The sequence below is a fragment of the Toxorhynchites rutilus genome, chromosome 1 (genome assembly GCF_029784135.1).
Source record: "Toxorhynchites rutilus septentrionalis strain SRP chromosome 1, ASM2978413v1, whole genome shotgun sequence".
Taxonomy (NCBI): Eukaryota; Metazoa; Arthropoda; class Insecta; order Diptera; family Culicidae; genus Toxorhynchites; species Toxorhynchites rutilus.
This window is the reverse complement of record NC_073744.1, coordinates 130873437-130897298: the sequence shown is the minus strand read 5'-3', so window position 1 is coordinate 130897298 and position 23862 is coordinate 130873437. Positions and strand designations below refer to the sequence as shown.

Below are 23862 nucleotides of genomic sequence, written 5' to 3'. Positions count from 1 at the left end.
TTTGATTTTTGGTCTCTTCGTTGTAACAAGGCACTCACCAGATGATATAATATCAATGGGACGGAGACGATTTTGGAGAATGTTTTTACCTTGTTATTCTCAAAGTTACGACGTAAACCTGACTTAAAAAGTTCTATTACGATAAAAATTTCGGTAGACACAATAATTGTAGTTCTCGTGATTTTTTTTAATTACACATGAAATAAAAGCAATATTTTTTCCACAATTTATTTATTATATGGGATGTGTAAGTATGACACTATCTTTTGGGTAAACAAAACGCATTTATTTATTTAGAAAATTCGAAAATTTGGAGACGGTGATCGATCTTTGGCTCAATGTGGCTAATATAACTGACGGGGTAGTACTTTTCCTATTCCCCGAATACATTGTATACGAGGCTGTACGAGTTCGTGGCCATAAGAATAGCACGCAATCGTCAGAAGTATACAACTGCTCTGAATTGTATTTCCTGTGGTTACGCTTCCAAAACACTGATTTGTTCAAAAATATCGCCAGATTTGCACGTCAGGTAATCAAATAGGGATTATCAAGTGTAGTGCTTTTGAAAAATAAACTGGAAAATATTTTTCCATATAACTCTGAGCATTTCATCTCATCCCATGTTTTTTTTTCCAACCCTGTGGTAAGTTGAAACCAGTGAAAATCGACTATTTTTCAAATATTGTTACAGATATATTGCTATGGATATTGCGGGCCACGTTGTTATGACGCTCAGTATAGGCTGCGTTGGCCGTAAAGGGGCAGATGACACATCCGGTAAATGTAATTAACGTCTTGATGCCTGCAGTTTCCGGCTGCCATAGTTCTGCCCTGGATGGTTTCTATTACCAAAGGGAGTTCACCACGCGTTAACCACAGATTTGATGTGGGCTTGTCGGCATGTAGCCGCTTCATTCACATGGAATGTACGGCGAGCATGCTCTCGCAATTTTGATAAGTTGAGGGGTACAAAAAGTGTAATCCGATTAATTTGAATTTTTACGCACTGGTCCCACCTAATCACGATACCTGGAAATAGTCCTTACAACCCGTTAAAACGTGCAAGTCACATTAAAAAAATACAACAGAAACAGTTTATTTGATATCGATTCCCTCGAACAGTCTTCTAATGTTTACTTTTTCTTAAAATTTTCATTATCTACAAATACATCCTTTATAAATGAGCTGGTGACCAGTTCGGTGGCAGTCCTTCGGTTCGATTGAACTGTTGATCAATCCAGTGGCTGTAGTAACGAACCTGGGTGAACACCGGAGGATTATTCGCCATTCCGCAATTGACACCGAACGACAATATTCCAACCAACTGACGATTGCAGAACAGCCCGGTACCCAGATTACCGTTGCATGGAGCAGCTGTTCCCGAAATTCCCATATTGCCAGCACAGATCATGCTTTCCAACACCCGACCGGCGTGCATTGTGGCCTGGTTGCAAAGATCGCGATCGTTAATGTTCATCGTCAAAATTCGCTGGATGACGTTCAATTGTGCACTGGCAGCGTTGGAAGACGCCCCCCAACCGGTAAATTGACACGGCTGCCCATTCGGTATGATCCGGTCACTGCGACGGGCAACACTGACAGTATTCGATGGCAAATCGTAGGGACGATCCAATCGTAGAACAGCCACGTCATGTTCACGGGTGAACAGGTTAAACTCTGGATGCACGTAGATTCGCGTGACCTTCCTTGTTTGGCGACGAATTCCGACGGGGGCCAGATTGATGTCGCCGGCTGTAATCGTCAGCCAGTATGGATCAATCAGACGATTTTGATTGTTCAAAACACACTGGGCGGATGTTAGAATATGCTGCCGGTCAACGATAACTCCTCCGCAGTGCAAATGGAAGGGAGTGCTAATCGATACAACCATGGGAAATTGACCCCAGGCAGCATTGGTTCCCCCAATCAATCGCGCATCGGGCCCATCTTCAGCAAGGGCGAGACCTGTAAGAAACAAATATTGAAATTAGAATGTCAGTTACGAATAACCCGTTCGGTTTACCAAATACGACGAATATAACAACTGGGTGTAACTTCATGGCTGCTAACTCTGATGATGTGTATTTGGAAATGATTGGATCGAAACAGAAACGCGACCAGCATTATCAAAATTTTGCCGGGGGGATTTTTGATAACTTTATCTAAATTCTGAGATAACGTTATCTCGATGATGACTTTTCGTAGAATTTTTAATTTGTAGGAAGAAGACGATTAGCGGATATTGATAAAAATTGCGAAAAAAAAATGTAAGGGGTTCTATCTAGGACACGACCGCATTTTTGACGTAGAACTACGCAATTATATTAGGCTGTTAAAAAAGTCCTGCGGTATTTCCGCGAGGTGTCGTTGTAAGCGCGTAGTTCTAGTTGTATTCATTGTATCGAGTCATACTATAGCTTGTTGGAAAGTAGTTGTAGTAGTTGGAAAGTTGGAAAGTATAATATAGTCCTTGGCAGTGTTTTGTTTGGTTAAGTCGTTCGTGAGTTATAGTGTCGCAAATATGGAGCAAAATAAAGAGAAAATCCGACATATTTTACAGTACTACTATGACAAAGGCAAAAATGCATCTCAAGCTGCCAATAAAATTTGTGCAGTTTATGGACCCGATACAGTTTCCATTTCCACCGCACAACGATGGTTTCAACGTTTTCGTTCTGGTGTAGAGGTCGTCGAAGATGCGCCTGTCGTCGAGGATTGCGACAAAATCGCTGAATTAGCCGAGAAAGACCGGCATAGTAGCAGCCGTAGCATCGGCCAAGAGGGATAAGTCATCAAACCGTTATTAACCATTTGAAGAAGCTTGGATTCACAAAGAAGCTCGATGTATGGGTGCCACACACGTTGACGCAAAAAAACATCTTTGACCGTATCGACGCATGTGAATCGCTGCTGAATCGCAACAAAATCGACCCGTTTCTGAAGCGGATGGTGACTGGCGATGAAAAGTGGGTCACTTACGACAACGTGAAGCGCAAACGGTCGTGGTCGAAGCCCGCTGAAGCGGCTCAGACGGTGGCCAAGCCCTCATTAACGGCCAGGAAGGTTCTGCTGTGTGTTTGGTGGGATTGTCAAGGAATAATCTATTATGAGCTGCATCCCTATGGCCAAACGCTCAATTCGGACCTGTACTGCCAACAACTGGACCGCTTGAAGGTAGCACTCATGAAGAAGAGGCCGCATTGTCTTCCATCAGGACAACGCCAGGCCATACACTTCTTTGGTGACGCGCCAGAAGCTCCGGGAGCTCGGATGGGAGGTTCTTTTGCATCCGCCGTAGAGTCCGGACCTTGCACCAAGTGACTACCACCTGTTTTTGTCCATGGCGAACGAGCTAGGTAGTCAGAAGTTAGCCACAAAAGAGGCCTGTGAAAATTGGCTATCCGAGTTTTTTGCCAATAAGGAAGCGAGCTTCTATAACAGGGGTATTATGAAGTTGGCATCTCGTTGGGAACAAGTCATCGAACAAAACGGCGCATATTTAACTTAAAACAGATGATTGTAACTAATTTTATGAACAAATGAAAATTCAAAAAAAATACCGCAGGACTTTTTTGAAAACCTAATATTATGCAATCCACTTGTTTACCACTTCGAATATTATTTCAGAATGGGTCGAAAATTTTGAAATAACTTTTTAGTTTTTTTTTACAACTTTACAATTTTATAATTCAAAACTGGTAGAATAATATGGATATCGCTACCAGACTGTATCTGAAATGAGGATTTTCGCAGGCTTCTCAGTTTAAAAGTACCTTTTAGGGAAACATATTCCAGTCTGCACAACGACAAGCGAGTACAAAAGTATTCAAAACCAAAAAATACCCACGACTTGCATAGCGGATTCCCCCAGGCACATTAATTTTGAAGTCCGTGTTAGGGAAACACAGCTCGGTGGGAGCAAAAATACCCCCGACTTGCACGTATATTTGCGAAGCGGATTTCCACAGATACATCGATTTTGAAGTCTGTGTTGGGGAAACCGTAATTCGGGCCAATTATTTTACAGTTATTCAATTGTTCATCTCATGAAAAATAACATTTTATTAATTGTGATAGACGCGTAGAAATATTTCCTATCAATTGGTGCAAATATCTTTCCGGTTCATAAGGAAATGTTCGACTTATAATCATTCGAAATACGGGTAGGGTTAGCACACAAATCGACAGTACAAATGTATGCGAAAAAGAAATTCTTCCAGTTTTCATGAACTTAAACCGTTTAGACATTAGCGAATTGTAATGTATAGCATATCAAACAAATCTTAGAGAATTTCCGATTCGATTGGTATGCAAATCATAAAAATTCGTTCACAGTGAAAATAGTTATTAATGTTTATTTTATTTCATAAAAACGTGACCTGTTTTCTTATTTAGCACCCTTCCTGAAAGACGTAGCTCTACGTCAAAAAATCGTTTCATATTTCAAGTCATTTTAACACAGTAGCTACTATATACAATTTTACTCTTACAGTTGTGCTAAAAATTTTACAATACATGATCGGTCATTGATATGAAATTTCACGAAGCAACCAACATAAAATTTCCAAATTTAAATTTTATTTAATTCTATCAAGCATAAGTTCTATTCAGTTCATTGAAACATCATTCTTCAATCAACCCATTGAAAGATTCTTATTGGAACGAAAATAACAAAAAAAAAACACTCGTTCATCGCTCCCAACTTATTCGCCAGCACGTATGCAATCAGCAATGCCCACACTAGTTACAATGAGCACTATCCATTTGTGCGCGTCGTTAGTTAAACTATCGGCCACGAGGGTATTTACATGCTGATTACCCTCAGACACCTTGGATTTGAAATCTCTGTTAGGGAATACATGTCAGTGAGAAAAAAAGCTCCCCCTACTTTCATGTATCTGCAATGTCGATTTCCCCCAGGTAGCTTGGTTTTGATGTCTCTGTAAGGGAGCACATTTCGATGGGAACAAAAGCTCCCCCTACTTTCATGTGTTTGCAATTCCGATTTCCCCCAAACAGCTTGGTTTAGATGACTCTGTTAGGGACTCGCCGCATGTGTCGTAGATTTCGACCAATCAGAAGTAGGTATTTCCGTTAAGATAAGGGTTGAGATTTTTCAATTGTTCGATAGTTAGTTTCATGACATATACTATTTTATTCAATGTAAAAAATTGTTATGGAGTGCCGAAATTGATTGACGCAAAAATCTCATTAATCCATCATGAAATGACTGAGCAATAAGCATTTGAAATTGAACAATTTTCACGGTGCGCTCGACTTTAGATTTTCAATTTGTACCCCAATATGTTCCCGAAAGACGTAATCCTACGTCAAAACGTGTTGTGTTGATTCCTGGGAAATTATAACCTGTTAAGATCATTTATCGATATAAACGAACGGCTCTTTTCATCAATGATTTCTTGGAAATTAATTGCTTCATTGCTGAATAAAAATTATTCATTATTTGGGTCATTTATGCACAGCACCCCAATAAAAATGTTCCTCTATTGAAGCGAACTATATCTATTATAGTGCTCCCGTGACCGAGTGGTTAAGGTCACACATTATCATGCCAAGGGTTCGGGTTCGAAAATCCCGTGCAGGTCAGGCGACTAGAACGGAAGAAAAGTTCTGCATCTCGTCGGTGCATCCGTACAAAGTGCAGAAGTGTTCCGAAGGAAATCAGGAAGCAGAAACTTTCGAGAAATACATGATTTGACAAGCGATTTGCTCATGTGGCAAACGGAGTGCGCCGCTCGTGACTACCGGGACTATAAACGGGCAGATCTACCTCAAGGAGTGTCTACAGAAACGTCTGCTTCCTCTGTTGAAGCAACACGAGGATCCTACGATCTTCCGGCCGAATCTAGCACCGTGCCACTATTTCAAAGGATGTCCTGGAGTGGTACGAATCCAACAGGGTCATATTCGTACCCAAGAAAATGAACCATGAAGCAGGCTTTACGGAAGCATCCGAAGGAAGTCGAATCTGAGGAAGACATGAAGAAAAAGGGGGGAAAAGTTTGAAAAGGATCGGTCATCTAGGTAATTTTCTACAGCCGTTTCATACTAAAACAAAATCTCTAATGTTTCAAAGCGGTTTGTTTACCACAAGTCTAAGCTTAGTTCATGAGGTTTTAAACACGTCGAAATCGACTAGCACTTACTAATAAACATAGGGCATGACTCAATTATGTGGAAAACACGGGTATATGAATTGTATATGATATTTAGGGCGGCCGAGAAGATGAACGATTTGCCACGCCAAGGACGACCATCCACCTATTCAACTGTTGGAAACATCGAGAAAATAAAAGGAATGGTGATTGGAAATCGTGATTTAAGTTTGCGAGAGCTAGCCCGTAAATGGAATATCTCTCTCGAAACTATATTTTGGTTAATGCACAAGAAAATTTACAGCACGACTAGTGCCAAAAGAACGCAATTTTCTTCAAAAACTTCATCGCGATCAGGTGGCTGAAGATATGCTTCAACGATCACACTTTGATATCACGTTCATCTAACGCATAATTACTAGCGACGAGACATGGGTGTGACTTTTCCTATTTCCGAAACTCAAACCGGTTGCTGGAACCCGGTTTGACAGCATTGAAGACATAAAAACGAATTCTTTGCGTGAACTGGATTGTTGATTGGAAGAAGTGTATTGCTTCAGAAGGGGTCTATTTTAAAGGCTATAATATAGATCAAGATAATAAAAAAAAACCTTAAAAACAAGTATTTCCGCTATAGATTTGACATTATGTTAAAAACCAAACGCTTAAAATCACCCTTACCATGTCATTCTATTTCGTGGCTCGGAAAAAAATAGTCCTGGATTTCAACAGCTTTCATACTTGGATGTCATCTTACATGTTACTCGTAATTCAGTAAAAAAGTATATTTATTTCAAAAACTTAATACGATGCAGTCCTTCGCTCGAAGTCCTTCGCTCGATCGGAAATCGTCCCATATCACCAAATTGGAATCGGCGACAACCCACCCTGCGGCACATCCTGCCGTTCGAATTGCTGTTGGATCCACTCCGTGTAGAAGCGAATCTGGGTGTAGACACCCGGGTTGTTAGCCTGACCGCAACCGAATCCGGTGGATAAGATTCCCGTTGCGCGCCCCTCGCAAAACAGTCCAGTTCCCATGTTGCTCGCACAAACTCCCGGACCCGCCGCAACTGATCCCGCACACACCATACTCTCACCGATGCGGGTCAAGTGCAGCGGCACAGCGTTACAGGTGTCCCTGTTCAGGATCGGTACGTTAATGAACTGCTGCACCGGATTGTTCGTTGCGTTGTTCCAACCCGCCACCTGGCATGGCATCCCGTCGTGAGCAATGTCCTCATTCGGAATGGCGAAAGCGATATTCGGCACGGGAACCTCCGGTGGAATGAAGTTCGATGTGGCTCGCAAAACAGCTAGGTTGTTTGCAAAAGTGAACGGATTGTACGCCGGATGGACGTAAATTGCGGACACGGTGATGCGAGGGGTAGCGAAGTTCAGCTGCAGAGTTCCGGCCGCGATGGTTACCTGATTCGGGAACAGGAGCAAATTCTGCGCGGTTAGAACGCAGCGTGCTGCGGTCAGGACATGGTTCTGGTTCAGAATGATCCCTCCGCAGAAGGCGTTGATCGGTTGGGGAACGACAACGGCAACAACCGACGGGAACTGCCCGAGAACTGCATTGGAACCGCCGGAAATGAACGGCTCGAACGGATCGTATTCGTCCTCGTTTTCCAGCCGGTAGCCATTGGCGGCTAGGGTAAGCGCTGAAATGGTTACAACAGATTGAAATGACATCGAAAATGAGAGACTTTTTGTTGAACTTACCAAGGAGGAACACTCCAATTGAAGATAGCATGATGGAGGATGAACTGCAAGTGATGATTGGATTGGCGAATTCGTCCGAGCAAACTGTTATCAGATTGGATTTAGTACAAACACAATATTTTGGACGGGCTTCTTAGAACTGCCGATGAAACTTTTACCAAATCGATTTTGATAAGATAAGGGGGGAGCGATTGGAGAACCTTAGTGCTACGTATCAGCACCTGTGCAAGCCAGTGTTCGATTGTATCCGGAGCTGATCGGTTGACGAAAAATGAAAGCTATAGTCTTTGTAGTGTTGGCAGTGGTCGGAGGTAACCAAAGTTTGATATGGCGGTGATGGTGGTAATCGAAGATCTATTTTTTTCCCAGCTACCTTCGCTAGCGAAGATGCATCAAGTCGAATCACTGGTGGAACGGCGACTCTCCCAGGACAATTCCCGGCGGCGGTCAGCATCGATTCACCGTACAATTTACACTGTGGAGGAACCATCATTAATCTGCGGCACATTCTAACTGCTGCCTCGTGCGTAATGCATCCGACATCCCACACATTGATCAATCCATTTTGGTTGCGAGTGATTGCTGGTGACGTTAATCTGGTGACAAGTTCGATTCGTCGTGAAATTCGGAACGTTACACATCTGTTTGTGCACCCAAACTACAACCGAAATACCTTCAACAATGATTTGGCGGTGCTTCGGGTGAATACTCCGTTTCCGGAGATCCATAACACCATCGAACCAGCGATTGGAAACACTCGCGTGCTTCCCGATAGCACCCAGTGCCAATACGCAGGTTGGGGAGCTAACACCAACGCTGCCAACGCTCCTCTGAATCCTATCCAGCGAGTGGTCAATGTACCAACACTTTCGACGGCGGTTTGTAACGCAGCTAATGTGCACGCAAATCGCGTTCTGTCGACTATGATTTGCGCCGGTTCGGTTGCTGCCACGCCCAACACCGTTTGCCAGGGTAATGCCGGAGGGGGTCTTTTCTGTAACGGTCAACTGACCGGAGTGTTGTCGTTTGGAATGGGCTGCGGTGCAGCCAACCAACCGGGAGTGTACATCGACATAAGACAGTACCGCCAATGGATCAACGCCCAGTTCACACGTACCGATAATCCGGCTCCCGGTTGGACCCCGCAACCTTTGTAAAAACTGTTAAACATTTTGATATTTTTTTGTAATTGTTCAATAAAATATTTATTATTAATTTCAACTCTATTGTCTTTAATGTGGCGTCCCTTCCGAAAAATCAAACTTGTACCAACGATTCGGGGAATGTGGCCCTTACCCAATCCTCTAGATTGCGACGGTCATTCATTACATAAAGTTCTCGTTTTTGGGCGACTTCTGCATTGAAATAAATACTATAACTCTTAAACTATGTTTTATACTGGTCGATGTTCATGAGTGCTAAAAAAAGGAAAAACAGAGACCATTCGGAAGTCTCATTTTTCTACACATTCAAAAATGGTGGTCCTGAGCCAACCTTCGATTTCTTGAAGTGAATTGGAAATCGAGACGGAGAAGGAACAGAAAACAGAAAACAGAAAACAGAAAACAGAAAACAGAAAACAGAAAACAGAAAACAGAAAACAGAAAACAGAAAACAGAAAACAGAAAACAGAAAACAGAAAACAGAAAACAGAAAACAGAAAACAGAAAACAGAAAACAGAAAACAGAAAACAGAAAACAGAAAACAGAAAACAGAAAACAGAAAACAGAAAACAGAAAACAGAAAACAGAAAACAGAAAACAGAAAACAGAAAACAGAAAACAGAAAACAGAAAACAGAAAACAGAAAACAGAAAACAGAAAACAGAAAACAGAAAACAGAAAACAGAAAACAGAAAACAGAAAACAGAAAACAGAAAACAGAAAACAGAAAACAGAAAACAGAAAACAGAAAACAGAAAACAGAAAACAGAAAACAGAAAACAGAAAACAGAAAACAGAAAACAGAAAACAGAAAACAGAAAACAGAAAACAGAAAACAGAAAACAGAAAACAGAAAACAGAAAACAGAAAACAGAAAACAGAAAACAGAAAACAGAAAACAGAAAACAGAAAACAGAAAACAGAAAACAGAAAACAGAAAACAGAAAACAGAAAACAGAAAACAGAAAACAGAAAACAGAAAACAGAAAACAGAAAACAGAAAACAGAAAACAGAAAACAGAAAACAGAAAACAGAAAACAGAAAACAGAAAACAGAAAACAGAAAACAGAAAACAGAAAACAGAAAACAGAAAACAGAAAACAGAAAACAGAAAACAGAAAACAGAAAACAGAAAACAGAAAACAGAAAACAGAAAACAGAAAACAGAAAACAGAAAACAGAAAACAGAAAACAGAAAACAGAAAACAGAAAACAGAAAACAGAAAACAGAAAACAGAAAACAGAAAACAGAAAACAGAAAACAGAAAACAGAAAACAGAAAACAGAAAACAGAAAACAGAAAACAGAAAACAGAAAACAGAAAACAGAAAACAGAAAACAGAAAACAGAAAACAGAAAACAGAAAACAGAAAACAGAAAACAGAAAACAGAAAACAGAAAACAGAAAACAGAAAACAGAAAACAGAAAACAGAAAACAGAAAACAGAAAACAGAAAACAGAAAACAGAAAACAGAAAACAGAAAACAGAAAACAGAAAACAGAAAACAGAAAACAGAAAACAGAAAACAGAAAACAGAAAACAGAAAACAGAAAACAGAAAAAAAACAACCGGGATTATATCAGGCGAATACGGTGATAGTTTAATTATATTTGTTGAATCTGTCACGCTTTTTGAGATGAACTGATTAAAATCAGACATTACAAACCAAACAAAAACAGCGATCAGAATTCGCGTCAGTACAGAGTACGGTTGTATCAACTTAGCGACAGAATGAATATCAACAATACCCTTGAACGGACTTTTCTGATGATCAAATCTCAATTCTTTTTTTTACAAAATGTATATTTCGAAAAAACCTTTATTGGATGTCAATACATTGTTTCACTTAAACATCTAATGGTGACCACCTCAAAGGCACACTATCGTTCCTCAACACCTGCTGCTCAATCCACGAGTTGAAGAATCGAACCTGGGTGAATGTGGGAGGGTTGTTTCCGGCACCACAGTTTATTCCGAACGAAAGCAAGCCGGTCAAATCCCCATTGCAGTACAGTCCCGATCCAAGATTGCCCGTGCATGGAGCGCTGTTCGCGGATTGGTTCATATTCCCGGCGCAGATCATACTCTCAAACACTTGTAGTTCTGATCGCATGTTGGTGCAGATGTCCCGATCGTTGATCTGGATCGACAATCTTTGCTGTTCAGCATTGATCGAGGATCCGGTAGCCGTAATCATTCCCCAACCGACGAGGTTACAGTTAGCGCCATTGGCAACTATTCGAGATCGACGAACTGCTGGCTCCAAGGCATTGCTGGGTTGGCTTAGTGGCTGCTGAAGCTGTAAATTATAATGACTTTAGACCATCCCTGAGAAAAAAACGGACTAACACCCGTTAACCTACTCGAATAACCGCAATATCATTCTCGAAGGTGTGAGGTTTGTATCCGTTATGAACGTAAATAACCGAAGCGAGACGACTCTGCCTCATGGGGGACACGGGACTCAGCCTAATATCTCCAGCATTGACGCGTACCATGCGCGGATTGTAGACACGATGAGAAGCATCGAGCACGCACTGAGCTACGGTTAGAACATGGCTGGCATCGATAATGGTGGCACCACAAACTGCATTATCCGGTGTCACAATGTACGCAGATGCGGGGAACTCGCCATTTACTGTAGCCGTGCCCCCCAGCATAAAACCCTCCGCTTCCGGTTCCGATTGGAAAACGGAAGCCGCGTCCGAAACAACCAAAAACAAAAACGAGAAAATAACCGACACGGATAGATACATTTTGTCGGAACGATTGTCGGAACGAAACTGGTGCGATGACGCTTTACCATGATGGCACTTTACCGTCAAAAACAAAGAGGTATCATATCTGAATCCCATGCGATTAGCCGGTCGCGATATAAATTCGGGGAATGATAAATGTTCAACACTAGTCATTTATTGGTTCTATTCTCAAAATAACAACTACTCATTTCGTTCAATATGTTCATCAATCCAACTATTGAAGAAACGGATCTGTGTATACACAGGCGGATCATTCGCCAGCCCGCAGTTGGCTCCGAACGATAGCAGTCCAGTGAGCTCGTCATCGCAATACAGGGGTGATCCTAGGTTCCCACTGCAAGCTGCATTCGGATTTTGGTACAGATTCCCCGCGCAGATCATGCTCTCCCGCACCAACCCCCCGTGAACATCCACCTCGTTGCAGGCATCTCGATCGAGAACATCCACCGAGAGATACTTCTGCACAATTTCCACCTGGTCGATTGACGTCTGTGAAATGAATCTATTAGTACCAAATATACATTTTCGTATGGTGAGCTTACACTCCTTTGAACACCCCACCCGGGGCATTGGCAAACCGCTCCATTTGGTACAATTATGCGTCTACGAGTCCCCATTTCCACCGAATTGGAAGGTACCTCGAAGGGTTTATCCACGCGAAGCAAAGCGATGTCATTGTTGTAATTATACCCTGTATAGTTCTGATGAACAATCACTTCCTGAACGCTCCGCTGTTGGCGTCCAAAGGACGCCGGGATTATCTTGATATCGCCAGCTACAACTTCTATCAAGTTCGACTGCAGCGTAACCTGTCGTGACTCATCGTAAACGCATTGAGCCAATGTCAGGACAAAGTCGGGATGAATAACAGCAGCTCCACAGTAGCTTAACGCAGGTGTGCTAATGAAAGCTGCCGATGGAAACATACCCCACGACGAGATGATTCCCCCGGTTAGTTCTGGCTCTGGAAGCCTGGACCCAACCACAGTTGAGACCACCACCAGGGATGCGAGCGAGATTAGAAGCCTGAACATCGCGCCGTATGACTTGAATCGAATGATACAGTATATCACTCAGAGTGGCTCAATATCCGTCTCAAAAGTCGCTATCTTATCTACCCGCAACGGTAGCTCGCCGTTCCAGTTGACAGAACTCATCGGTAGCTCATCCATAATTGTAATTACATCATTAATTTTCGACAATGTTTGATAACTTCAACATTAAACATGCCGCCATTGAACATTGTTGAACTGTTTACTTTTCAGCCGTCAAGTGTGAATGGGTGGCATCGATGCCGCGTTATCAGCAAGGTTCTAGCTTACGAAAAATCCTACCAATAAGCTTATTATCGATTCATGCGTCACGCCAGAACACGAAAATGGCGCAATAAACACCTGCCCTGAGTCACTGCTTCCGAATTCTTCGAAATGAAAATTATAGGCTATTAACGTAGGAGGGTGGTGTAATTATTATGTATTCGATCAAAATAAGGAATCCAAAAACTCAAGAAAATCACATTGTATTTCGCACCATTCTATATGTTGTACGTTTGGTATAGGAAATTGCTTTCTCTGATCACGTCAATACTGCCCAAATATGCATGGTTGACGTAAGCACCAGCTGTGTTTTCCAATTGAATTAAAATAACAAAACTTATAGAAGCCCTCCAGCCCACTTTTGGCTGTTAGTGTTTATGAAATAGAGACAGATTATTCTATATAAAGTATTATATGTATATACAGCCATTCCATGTCAAACCGATATAGTAGCAGATTTTTGTGAAAAGTGGTAATTTTGCAAAATTTTGAAAAAATACCGGTCTAATATTTTTTTCATTTTTTTATTAGGGTGCCCATTACCATTTCCAAAATCAGCTTTTTCCCCTTTTCTCCAAAAAGGACTTTTTTCAAAAATTCATAACTTTTGAACTACTACACTAATTCCGATGATCGACTTATGAAATAAAAGGCAATGAACCAATATTTTTTTTTTTGAATATTACACTTGCGATAGAAATGATTTTGTTTTCATAACTATTGATTTATTTTTTTTTATATTTCTCATGGGAAATTTAATTTTTTGGACCATCGAGAATTTTGAAAAATCATAACTTCAAAACGAAAAAAAAACAGATCTGAATTTTGTATATGTTATGTGAAAATCCACAATTTTAAGAAAAAATATAAAAAAAATTTGGCACCCTTGGTTCCGAGACCATGAAAACTATAAAATAATACAATAATTATGAAAACAAAATACATTTTTTTTGCAAATGTAATACTATATAAATATGAAAATAATAAAGGCTAGTTCATTGCCTTTAAATTGATATGTCGATCATCGAAATCGGTGTAGTAGTTCAAATGTTATGATTTTTTTATAAAACTAATTTTTGGAAAAAAGGGGGAAAAGTTGATATTTCGGATCACCCTAAAATTAAATGGACGACACTCGACGCGGACGGTCCGTAAGCCAAGAAGCAGTCAATCATCTTCTACTTTGCTTTATGACTTTTTTCCAAACTCTCTTCTTTCTTCTCGCAGTTCTATTCACGCCTCTCATTTTTTCTCTCCTCTTTTTCTTCCATTTCCGGCCGGAAATTGGCTGATTTGACATGGAATACTAAAGTTAGCTTTTGTTAATTTCACATAGGTTTATTTTCAGGAAGGGTACCAAATCAGAAAACAGGTCACGTGTTTATGAAATAAAGTTAACTTTAATAACTATTTTCACTCTGAACGAATTCTCATGATTTGCGTACCAATCGAATCGGAATTTCTCTAAGATTTGTTTGATATGCTATACATTACAATTCGCTGATCTCTGAATGGTTTAAATTCATGAAAACTGGAAGAACTTCCTTTTTTCCCATACATTTGTTCTGCCGATTTGTGTGCTAACCCTACCCGTATTCCGAATGCTTGTAACTCGAACATTTCTTAACAGATCGGAAAGATGTTTCCATCAATTGATAGGAAATATTTCCCCGCGTCTATTACAATTAATAAAATGTTACTTTTCATGAGATGAACAGTTGAATAACTGTAAAATGTCAAGCGTTATCTAAACACCCTATTTGCCATGTTTTGATTGACCCGATTTACGGTTTCTCCAACACAGCCTTCAAAATCGATGTAGCTGTGGAAATCCGCTTTACAAATATACATGCAAGTTGGGAGTATTTTTGTTCCCACCGAGCTGTATTTCCCTAACAAAGACTTCCAAATCAATGTGCCTGGGGGAATCCGCTTTGTTAAAACATGCAAGTCGGGGGTATTTTTTCCCACTGAGCTGTGTGAGCTTGCCTAACACGGACTTCAAAACTAATGTGCCTGGGGGAATCCGCTTTGCAAATGCAAGACGGGGGTATTTTTTGGTGTTGAGTACTTTTGTACTCGCTTGTCGTTGAGCAGACCGGAATGTGTTTCCCTAAAACGTACCTTTAATCTGAGAAGTCTGGGAAAATCGTCATTTCAGATACTAGAGGTGAATGAACTTTCGCGGTTCGAGAACTACGTAAACATGAGATGTGCAGTAATTTCAGAGGGAATTGTAAAATACAATGATCGTTTGACAATTTTTCTGTCACGTATTTTGGTGGTCCCAGGCATGATATCAAACGAAGAAAGAACGTTCATCAAATTTATTTGTAACGAGGTAATCTATTACAAAAAAAATCGTTGCATTCTTAAATAATATTCGAAGTGGTAAACAAGTGGATTGCATAATGTAATTGCGTAGTTCTACGTCGAAAATATGCGGTCGTGTCCTGGATACAACTACTATTTTTTTCTTTTGACAGCATGCTGTGCTTTCACAAGCAAGTATTGACCAAGAGTTATATGATTGTTAATTATTGACCCGACTTAATATTTCAATAGCTTAAAAATTGTTTTGAAAACAGGCTATTGAAATAAAACAAATAAACGAATGTTCGCTTGAAAATCCACTCAGTTAGGATTGCGCAATACAACAAATAAAACGGCGTCCAGGCAATAGAAGCAACGCATTGAAATTTTACTAGCACGTCGTAAAAATGACGACGATATAAAAAAGTCGACCAAACCACGATCGAAACTGTAAAAGATAAAGCTGATCGCTCATCGCTCTCGAAAGAATTAACACTCAAGCTAGTCTTGAAAAAGACTTGGTGGAAAAAAATATTTTTCTTCGTTTACCCGTCCGGGCGTGTACAGATTAGGAATTACACTCCAACATAACGAGCACCCGATCACAACTTCTCACTTGGGGTTTCTCTGTGGCGATGTGCACCAATGAGAAAATGGCCTCCAATTTAACATTCACTCCGAGTGATCCACACTCCGATGGGAGGCACTATTGAACGCGTTCTTAACGTCAATCGTTATCTCTGCACATTATCGATTTCCTTTAAGTTTCTGTTCCTTCTCGGCTCTTTGGATCACTGTGCGAAAGGCATTTACCGTAGATGTCCTTTTCCGAAATTCGAACTGCCTATCCGATAATCCATGGGCTCCCCATGTGCACTCCGTCAACTTGTTGAGGATCATTCATTTCATAAGTCTCCCAGGAGTGCCCAGCAGACATATTGGTTCATACGATGCTGGATAATCAGGTGTATTCCCTGGTTTATATAACAGTACTTGTTATTGTGCCTTCCATCAGTCCGGAAAGGAACTCCGCCTGCGAATGACGGATCTCTATAGTAGCATGTCCGAAAAAGAACTTGAAACTATTGAGAACTAGAGCATAGTTCTGGTTTAAGTTCGATACAGAGTACGTGCGATGAATATTGGTTGTCGGTTGGTTGCCAATTCGATTGGTTTTAGAGGGGTACATTCGGCTTTTTTCTCAGGTTTTCCAAAGACTACTCTCTACCGTTGCGATTGGAGATCTATAAAGCATACACGCGATGCATAACGGAACATATCGCTGGGACGATTGCTTCTAGAGGAGTTCCCTCGTCTACTTTCTCAGGTTTCCAAAATATTACTCTTCGCCGTTGCGATTGGAGTTCGAGAAAGAGTGCGCGCGATGAATAACAGTATATATCATCGGTCCTATTGGTTTTGGATGGGTTCTCTCGCAATAAAATGGGTGCGATAAATAATAGAATATATAACTGGTCCAATTAATTATACACGTTTTCCTTCTCAGGTTACCTATAGATCATCTCTGCCGCGTGTTGTGACACATGGCATACATGACACAAACACAAGGGAATCACCCTATAGAGGCAACCCTTCTGGCTGCGAATATCATGCCAACATTCCTTTTCTTCCCTTGGTTAATGTAAAGAAGGAATCGTTATTGACAATTTAAATCTCGAATCATTGATACTCGCACAATAAGAATTGTGTTATTTCGCTGGTTCAGGTCAATCATGGAGAGCATCTACGAAGTGTGCAGTCTAACCAAGCTTATGAGAAAGATTCTGCCTTTGTCAAGCGGAGCTTGAAGAATACTCAAAAAACTGTTGGAAGCGAGAAACGGTTTAAGAAAAACTGGTGTTCTGAAAGGGTTGACTGACCGAATCCGATGGCAATGAACGAACAAATATTGAAAAGTTGTATTGGAATAATCAATTACACACTACTCCACAACCCAATGGATGACGCAACCTCATTACTTCGCGGTTCAAGTCGAGAGAGGCAACGGGTAGGTTATACCATATGCAATCTACTTATCACTGCACATCATCGGGATAGTAATATCGAAGAAGCGCAGCTCTTTTCAAGGTTTTTTTGTGACGTAGGATTACGTCTTTCATTAAGGGTTCCAAATCAGAAAACAGGTCACGTTTTTATGAAATGAAGTTCACGTTAATAACTAATTTTGCTGCGAAAGGATTCTGACGATTCGTATACCAATCGAATCCTATAGTCTCTAAATAGTTTAAACTGATGAACATTGGACGCATTCCCATTCTCTTATACATTTGTTCTGTCCATTGTGTGCGGGCAACTTATGTAGCCGCGAAAATAGAAACAACGAAGGGTATAATGCAAAGAGAATATTTGCGACGTAAACTCCACCAAGATTAGAGACGACTGAACTGAAAAGTTTAAAGCCTCTTTAAAATAAAGAGAGGAGTGGAAGAAAATTTTCACTTCCCATTTGGTGGTCATCGAAGCAACATCATTGCCGGCGAGAGTCGAGTGGGAATGAATTGTCTTTCTCATTTTGCTCATTTTGTATCATGGAGACTGCGTGCGCGAGCGAATATTTCACTCGCTGTGGATCCGGCATTGTAATCTCACCCCTTTCTGATGCAACATTCTCCTAGATTTTTGACGGTTTTGACCGAGAATTCGAGAACGATCATTCTCGTGATGTTTCATTTTGATCGATGTATCTGTGTGTTACCGAGGCGATGCACGAAAGATGTCTGTAGGTGCGATACCACTGGGGCAACTAAACAACATGATGTATGACAATTGATACTTGCAAATATTTTCAGTTTAGTCGTTTTTATGGGTTACCAAAAATATATTGAGGGGTTAAGGAATGAGGAATAACGGTGGGTGCTGGTGGAACAAATATTTAATTTATATTTAATTTTTTTTTTAATTTATTTGCGTTTATGAATAATATCCAAAATGATCAACAAAAAAAAATAAATGAAAAGAATGCGTAGTTCTACGTCCTAAGCGGTCGTGTCTTGGATACAACCCCCTACAATTTTTTCCCCGAAACGATAATGAAGTGATAGTGAACTCTCACGAAAACCAAATATCAAATTTTGTCAAATATGAATGGTGAGTAAGTTCTTTTAAATTTAGTATTTTATATAATTTTTTTTTTTTCATTGTGGACCAATATTCAACTTTGTCAAATATCACATTCTGATCAGTTTTATATAACGATTTTTAAAAGAAGTGGTTTATTTTTTCGGATGCGCTTCAACGAAAAAATGATGTCAATCAAATTCGGTCATCATGTGTAGAAATTTTAGAAAATAGACAGAGAGGTTCGGAGTAGAATCGGTTGTATTTAGATTGATTAGGCATGAGCATTTACATTGCAATAATTGAAAGGACACAATCGTAGTTTGAACGAGTATTTATTCGACCATCCATTCTAATTAATCAACATAAAAATTAAGACCATAAACAATGCGGCAACTGCTGACAGATGGAGTCCTAAAGATCCGTTACCACCACTATTGAAAATTTTAAAAAAAATAGAGAAGCGTTATTAACATTATACGTTACCAAATTATTCGCTAATATCTCATTTCTCTCACATACCCTGGTATTCCCGGCATCGGCGTTGTTCCTGGCTGCGGGTTATCGGTCCGTACGAATTGCTGCCGAATCCACGCATCGTGAAAGCGCGGTTGGGTGAAAACCGTGGCGGTGGCATTGCTGGCACATCCGAATCCAAACGAGGCAATTCCCGCTAATTTACTGTCGCAGTACAATCCTCCTCCGCGATTTGACACACAGAGTCCTTGATTCGCATTATCAGTTGCCACGCAAATCATTGAATCACGAATCATTCCGTTGAACATGGTATTGCATTCCGATCGGGGATGAATGGAAACATCCAACCGTTGCAGAGGCATATTTGCAGATCCCGGTTGCCAGTTCCATCCAACCACTTGACATCTGCTACCTTCGGCTACAATTCCACTCTTGAGCTGGGCAGCAGCTAAGTTTGGGACGACACTTTCCGGGAAGGTGAAATTGTCCGCCATTCGGAGCACGGCGATGTCATTTTCGAAGGAAAACGGGTTGAAGAAGGGATGCACGAAAACCCGACTAACGGCCACGTGAGGCGTGGTAACACCGATGTTAACCATACCACCGCGGACGGTTAGCTGGTTAGCGGCAATCAGATTGTGCTGCCCATCAAGAACGCAGCTGCCCGCGGTGAGAACATGATTCGGATTCAGTATGGTTCCTCCACAAAACGTGTCATTGCCGATGCCGATACCAACGTGAGCCGGAAAAGTCCCCACCGGTGCCTGGTTTCCTCCTACGAGACGTGAATCGGGTCCATCCGATGTCGCTGTGTGCAGAATGATTGCTATCGGAAAGAAAAATAAATCGTTAGAATAAAATATGGTTCTGTGGATGTCGGTTGATGTAACTTGTTACAATCCACGTGATGAGTATGTCTTTCATTTCGTAATTAGCCTGTTTCGCGTGGTGGTTGCGCTCATACTAACGGCGCACAACATTTTTGGACAGAAGTTGTATTCGGAATATCTTTGATAACACTGGTAAAGCTTTTTATCAGGTAGTTGATAAATTCTATCTTTCTTATCGTCCAAAAACGTGACGGTCTACCACATATGCCATGCCATGCACATATGACTTTTTTTAATATTCGTTTTTCGATCATTTGCTTAGTGATAAGTAGCTTGTTGTCAGTCATTATTGATGTATTTATTGTCAACTAGCTGACCCGGCAAACTGCGTCCCGCCCAAAATTTGTTTTTTGTTATCAAATGTTATCGTTTTCTTACTAAGCGCAAGTTCATGAGTCCAATCGCAGAAATGTTCATTGATTGATCTTCTAATCGACCCCGTTTAATTTACCTTTTACAAAAAAAATTCTAGTACTTCTACCAAAACTCATCATTATAATATCAGATTTTCAGACACAATTCTCGATCAAGTTTTTTTCAACCACTTGCAAATAACATGTTTCTCCGTTATATGGAACAAATGTTTGATACAGAAAATATGATATAATAAAGACAGATTCCTCCCCCCTTCTCCCCTTAGAGAGGCGGGAGGAGTGTCTATTCACCATAGAGACGTTTCGTGCCCCCTGAAATATTCACATGCCAAATTTGGCTCCATTCGCTTGATTAGTTTCCGAGTTATGCAAGAATTTGTTTTTCATTTGTATGGCAGCTCCCCGTTAGAGAGGGGGTGGAGTGTCTAACCACCGTAAAATTATTTATTGCGCCCTAAAACCTCCACATGCCAAATTTGGTTTCGTTTGCTTGATTAATTCTCGAGTAATGCAGAAATTTTGGTTTCATTTGTATGGCAGCCCCTCCTCCCCCTTCTCCCCCTAAGAGAGAGAGAGGAGAAGTATCTAACCACCATAGAATCATTTATTGCACTCTAAAACCTCCACATGCATAATTTTGTTTAATTTGCTTGATTAATTCTCGAGTAATGCTGAAATTTGTGTTTCATTTGTATGGCATCACCCCTAAGAGAGGGGGAGGAGTATCTAATCACCATAGAATCATTTATTGCACGATAAAACCTCCACATGCCAAATTTGGTTGCATTTGCGTGATTAATTCGCGAGTAATGTAGAAATTTGTGTTTCGTTTGTATGGCAGAAGAAGATATTGAGAAAAATATCACACTGGCAATTTTGAGTCACCCTGTACTTCAGTACAGCTGTCGCATGTCGAAATATAAATAAAAACAGAAATTGCTCTCTTGATAGCCATTCGGCCGTAGTTCTGTGCGCATGGTATCTAAGGAATTTCTCGTGAAATTTAGTTTATTCAATCTGATATGTTGGACAAATCATCAGTTTGGTCGACTGTTCACATATTCTAGGAGAGGTGAACATAAATTTTCTTCAATCTCAGCAATTAATTAGCATAGAAATTACTTTGATGTTTGGGGGCAAAGGTGTCATACGTGCATAACGACTTACAATGCTATGTTTACTGAAGCTAATATACCTCATCACATTCTGCTCTTGAAGAGGTTCCTTTTGTGGCTTTAACCCTGGAAAAATATGCCACTCCAACTAAATCAAGCCTCATTATGCGTAACGTTATGTGTTTCTTACAACGTTTTTGTATGCATGAGAGAATTTTAATTGAGACTCTAGGTGAATAGACCAATCTTATTTCATACATGTACCTACTATATCGAATATGATTTGAACAAATTAGGGCGAAAAAAAGCTTAAATCTACCCCATTAAGCATGATATGTGCGAGTGGCCACTTTACATCCGAGCAATAAAAAAAAGATCTATTTTTCATCTTTTTTTCTAATGATGAAAAATGTACTATTTTGAATTTTTATAGTAAAATCCGTATGCTATCATGAACAACAATGAGTTGAACTATAATATTCTTAGAAAAACGGGAATTGAAGTTGTATGTGGCCGCTGGAAATGGACATATTCGTAAGGGTGACCACTATGCCCCCACTTCCCCTACGTATTAATAGCGTAACTTCACTTCTTTCAATTGTCATTTGTATTTGCTCTCGTGCGTATCGACCCCCGTTCAGATGCAGCAATCTCCTAGCTTTGTTATCGGTTTCGATCGAGGATTCGAGAAACGGTTTCTCATAAACGGTCATTAACGCGGTGTTTCATTTTCATCGATGCATTTGATGCTTAATGGCGATGCACGGAAGATGTCTATAGATGTGATACCACTGGGGCAACACTAAACATTTAAACGAATATAACACTATAAATTATAACATTATAAACATTGATAACACTCAAAACTTGCAAGTATTGCCCTTTTCAGGCTTATCGAAACTTCCTACTACATAATTATATTTTTTTTTTTTTTTTTTCTCCAAAATATATATTTTTATTAAGGCTCATATGGCGTCAACCTGACGGGGCCGGGAGTTCAATATTTCGACAATGTTTGCCTTATAACTATGTTAGTAATATGTAACCGATTACTCGCGGTTGGCTCGAGGTTAGTATTACAATGTTTTCGTAATTGTGATGTTGCTGTCTTCAATGATCTGTACCTGTGCCCGACACGGGATACTTCCTATTGGGATGCAGCTGACCATTAATCAGCAACGCCCCCCTAGTCTGTACCCCATATCTAGCGTGGTGCGTCTTCTCGAGGAATCCAGGATAGAATGGTCACTAGCCGGCGCAATCATCAGCTCGTATAGAGTTGTCATGAGCGGTACAACCTTTGGCTTTTGTTGAATCATCAGTGGACTGCACAACCTTTGGCCCGTGTATCTGTAAAGAGTGTGTGTATGTATTGCCGCGACTAAGTAAAAGTTTATAGATCGGATAGGAGGGATACAGGGACACAACGAAGGAAAAATCATTAAACGTTGACATCGGCGTTCCTGAGGAACAGGTATAGATGAAGCAGAAGATCAGGATCACGGCTACCTAAGATATCCCGGACGGGGATATCCGATCGTCTGCCTTTTGCTCTTAGTGCTCTAGAGAGCTGAGAGCGAGCAGCATGGAACCGGATACACGACCAGACAATATGCTCGATGTCGTGGTAGCCATCGCCACAATCACAAAGATTGTTTGCTGCGAGCCCAATGCGATAGAGATGCGCGTTTAGGTTGTAGTGATTGGACATGAGCCGAGATATCACGCGAATGAAATCACGACCTACATTCAATCCCTTGAACCATGCACTCGTCGAGACCTTAGGGATAATCGTGTGTAACCAGCGACCGAACTCATCTTCACTCCACATGCGCTGCCAACTAACGAGTGTGTCCTGACGAGGAATGTGAAAAAATTCATTATAGGCAATTTGCCTCTCAAAAAGTGCGCCCACCTTTGCTAGCGAGTCCGCTTTCTCATTCCCCGGAATCGAGCAATGAGAGGGAACCCATGCTAAGGTAATCTTGAATAATTTTTCGACCAAAACACTCAATAGATGTCTTATTCTTGTTAGGAAATAAGATGAGCGTTTATCAACTTTCATTGAACGAATTGCCTCTATTGAGCTGAGACTGTCTGAAAAAATAAAATAATGGTCGATGGGCAGTGTTTCAATGATCCCTAGTGCGTAGTATATCGCACCCAGTTCAGCGACATACACGGAACAAGGATCTTTGAGTTTGAAAGAGGCACTGGAATTTTCATTGAAGATGCCGAAGCCAGTGGACCCGTTTATGAATGAACCGTCAGTAAAGAACATTTTATCAGATCTAACTTTCCCATATTCTGCCGAAAATATCGGCGGAATAGAATCGGAGCGTAGATGATCTGGGATTCCATGGATTTTTTGTCGCATGGACAGATCAAAATTGACAGAGGAATTGCAAAAGTATGGGAAGCAAACTTGGTTGGAGATGCCCGGTGAAGGGTGCACTTCATGGGTAAGGAAATCATGGTACAAAGACATAAAACTTGACTGAGGAGTCAGTATGAGTAAATTTTCGA

General features: G+C 40.7%; 6 protein-coding genes across 6 annotated transcripts; 1 reads left to right on the top strand and 5 right to left on the bottom strand.

Moving 5' to 3' along the window:
• Positions 1-1069: 1069 nt before the first annotated feature.
• On the bottom strand, positions 1070-2107 carry LOC129762573 (transmembrane protease serine 11D-like). Its single transcript, XM_055760998.1, has 2 exons — positions 2027-2107; positions 1070-1968 (listed from the first exon to the last, which is right to left on the bottom strand). Exons 1-2 carry the CDS (start codon positions 2061-2063, stop codon positions 1178-1180), a joined length of 828 nt encoding a protein of 275 aa, XP_055616973.1. The 5' UTR covers positions 2064-2107; the 3' UTR covers positions 1070-1177.
• A 4845-nt stretch (positions 2108-6952) lies between these two features.
• Positions 6953-7939, bottom strand: LOC129762571 (trypsin-like). Its single transcript, XM_055760996.1, has 2 exons — positions 7848-7939; positions 6953-7786 (listed from the first exon to the last, which is right to left on the bottom strand). Exons 1-2 carry the CDS (start codon positions 7876-7878, stop codon positions 6978-6980), a joined length of 840 nt encoding a protein of 279 aa, XP_055616971.1. The 5' UTR covers positions 7879-7939; the 3' UTR covers positions 6953-6977.
• A 135-nt stretch (positions 7940-8074) lies between these two features.
• LOC129762572 (serine protease 1-like) lies at positions 8075-9068 on the top strand. Its single transcript, XM_055760997.1, has 2 exons — positions 8075-8158; positions 8217-9068. The coding sequence occupies exons 1-2, from the start codon at positions 8119-8121 to the stop codon at positions 9002-9004; spliced, it is 828 nt and encodes a 275-aa protein (XP_055616972.1). The 5' UTR covers positions 8075-8118; the 3' UTR covers positions 9005-9068.
• Positions 9069-10855: 1787 nt separating this feature from the next.
• Positions 10856-11793, bottom strand: LOC129762570 (trypsin alpha-like). Its single transcript, XM_055760995.1, has 2 exons — positions 11378-11793; positions 10856-11313 (listed from the first exon to the last, which is right to left on the bottom strand). Exons 1-2 carry the CDS (start codon positions 11768-11770, stop codon positions 10861-10863), a joined length of 846 nt encoding a protein of 281 aa, XP_055616970.1. The 5' UTR covers positions 11771-11793; the 3' UTR covers positions 10856-10860.
• A 160-nt stretch (positions 11794-11953) lies between these two features.
• On the bottom strand, positions 11954-12814 carry LOC129761445 (trypsin-2-like). The gene is made up of 2 exons (XM_055759165.1): positions 12316-12814; positions 11954-12262 (listed from the first exon to the last, which is right to left on the bottom strand). The coding sequence occupies exons 1-2, from the start codon at positions 12805-12807 to the stop codon at positions 11954-11956; spliced, it is 801 nt and encodes a 266-aa protein (XP_055615140.1). The 5' UTR covers positions 12808-12814.
• Positions 12815-18807: 5993 nt separating this feature from the next.
• Positions 18808-19977, bottom strand: LOC129762569 (trypsin-like). The gene is made up of 3 exons (XM_055760994.1): positions 19848-19977; positions 19003-19783; positions 18808-18914 (listed from the first exon to the last, which is right to left on the bottom strand). The coding sequence occupies exons 1-3, from the start codon at positions 19879-19881 to the stop codon at positions 18833-18835; spliced, it is 897 nt and encodes a 298-aa protein (XP_055616969.1). The 5' UTR covers positions 19882-19977; the 3' UTR covers positions 18808-18832.
• Between the last annotated feature and the right edge of the window lie 3885 nt (positions 19978-23862).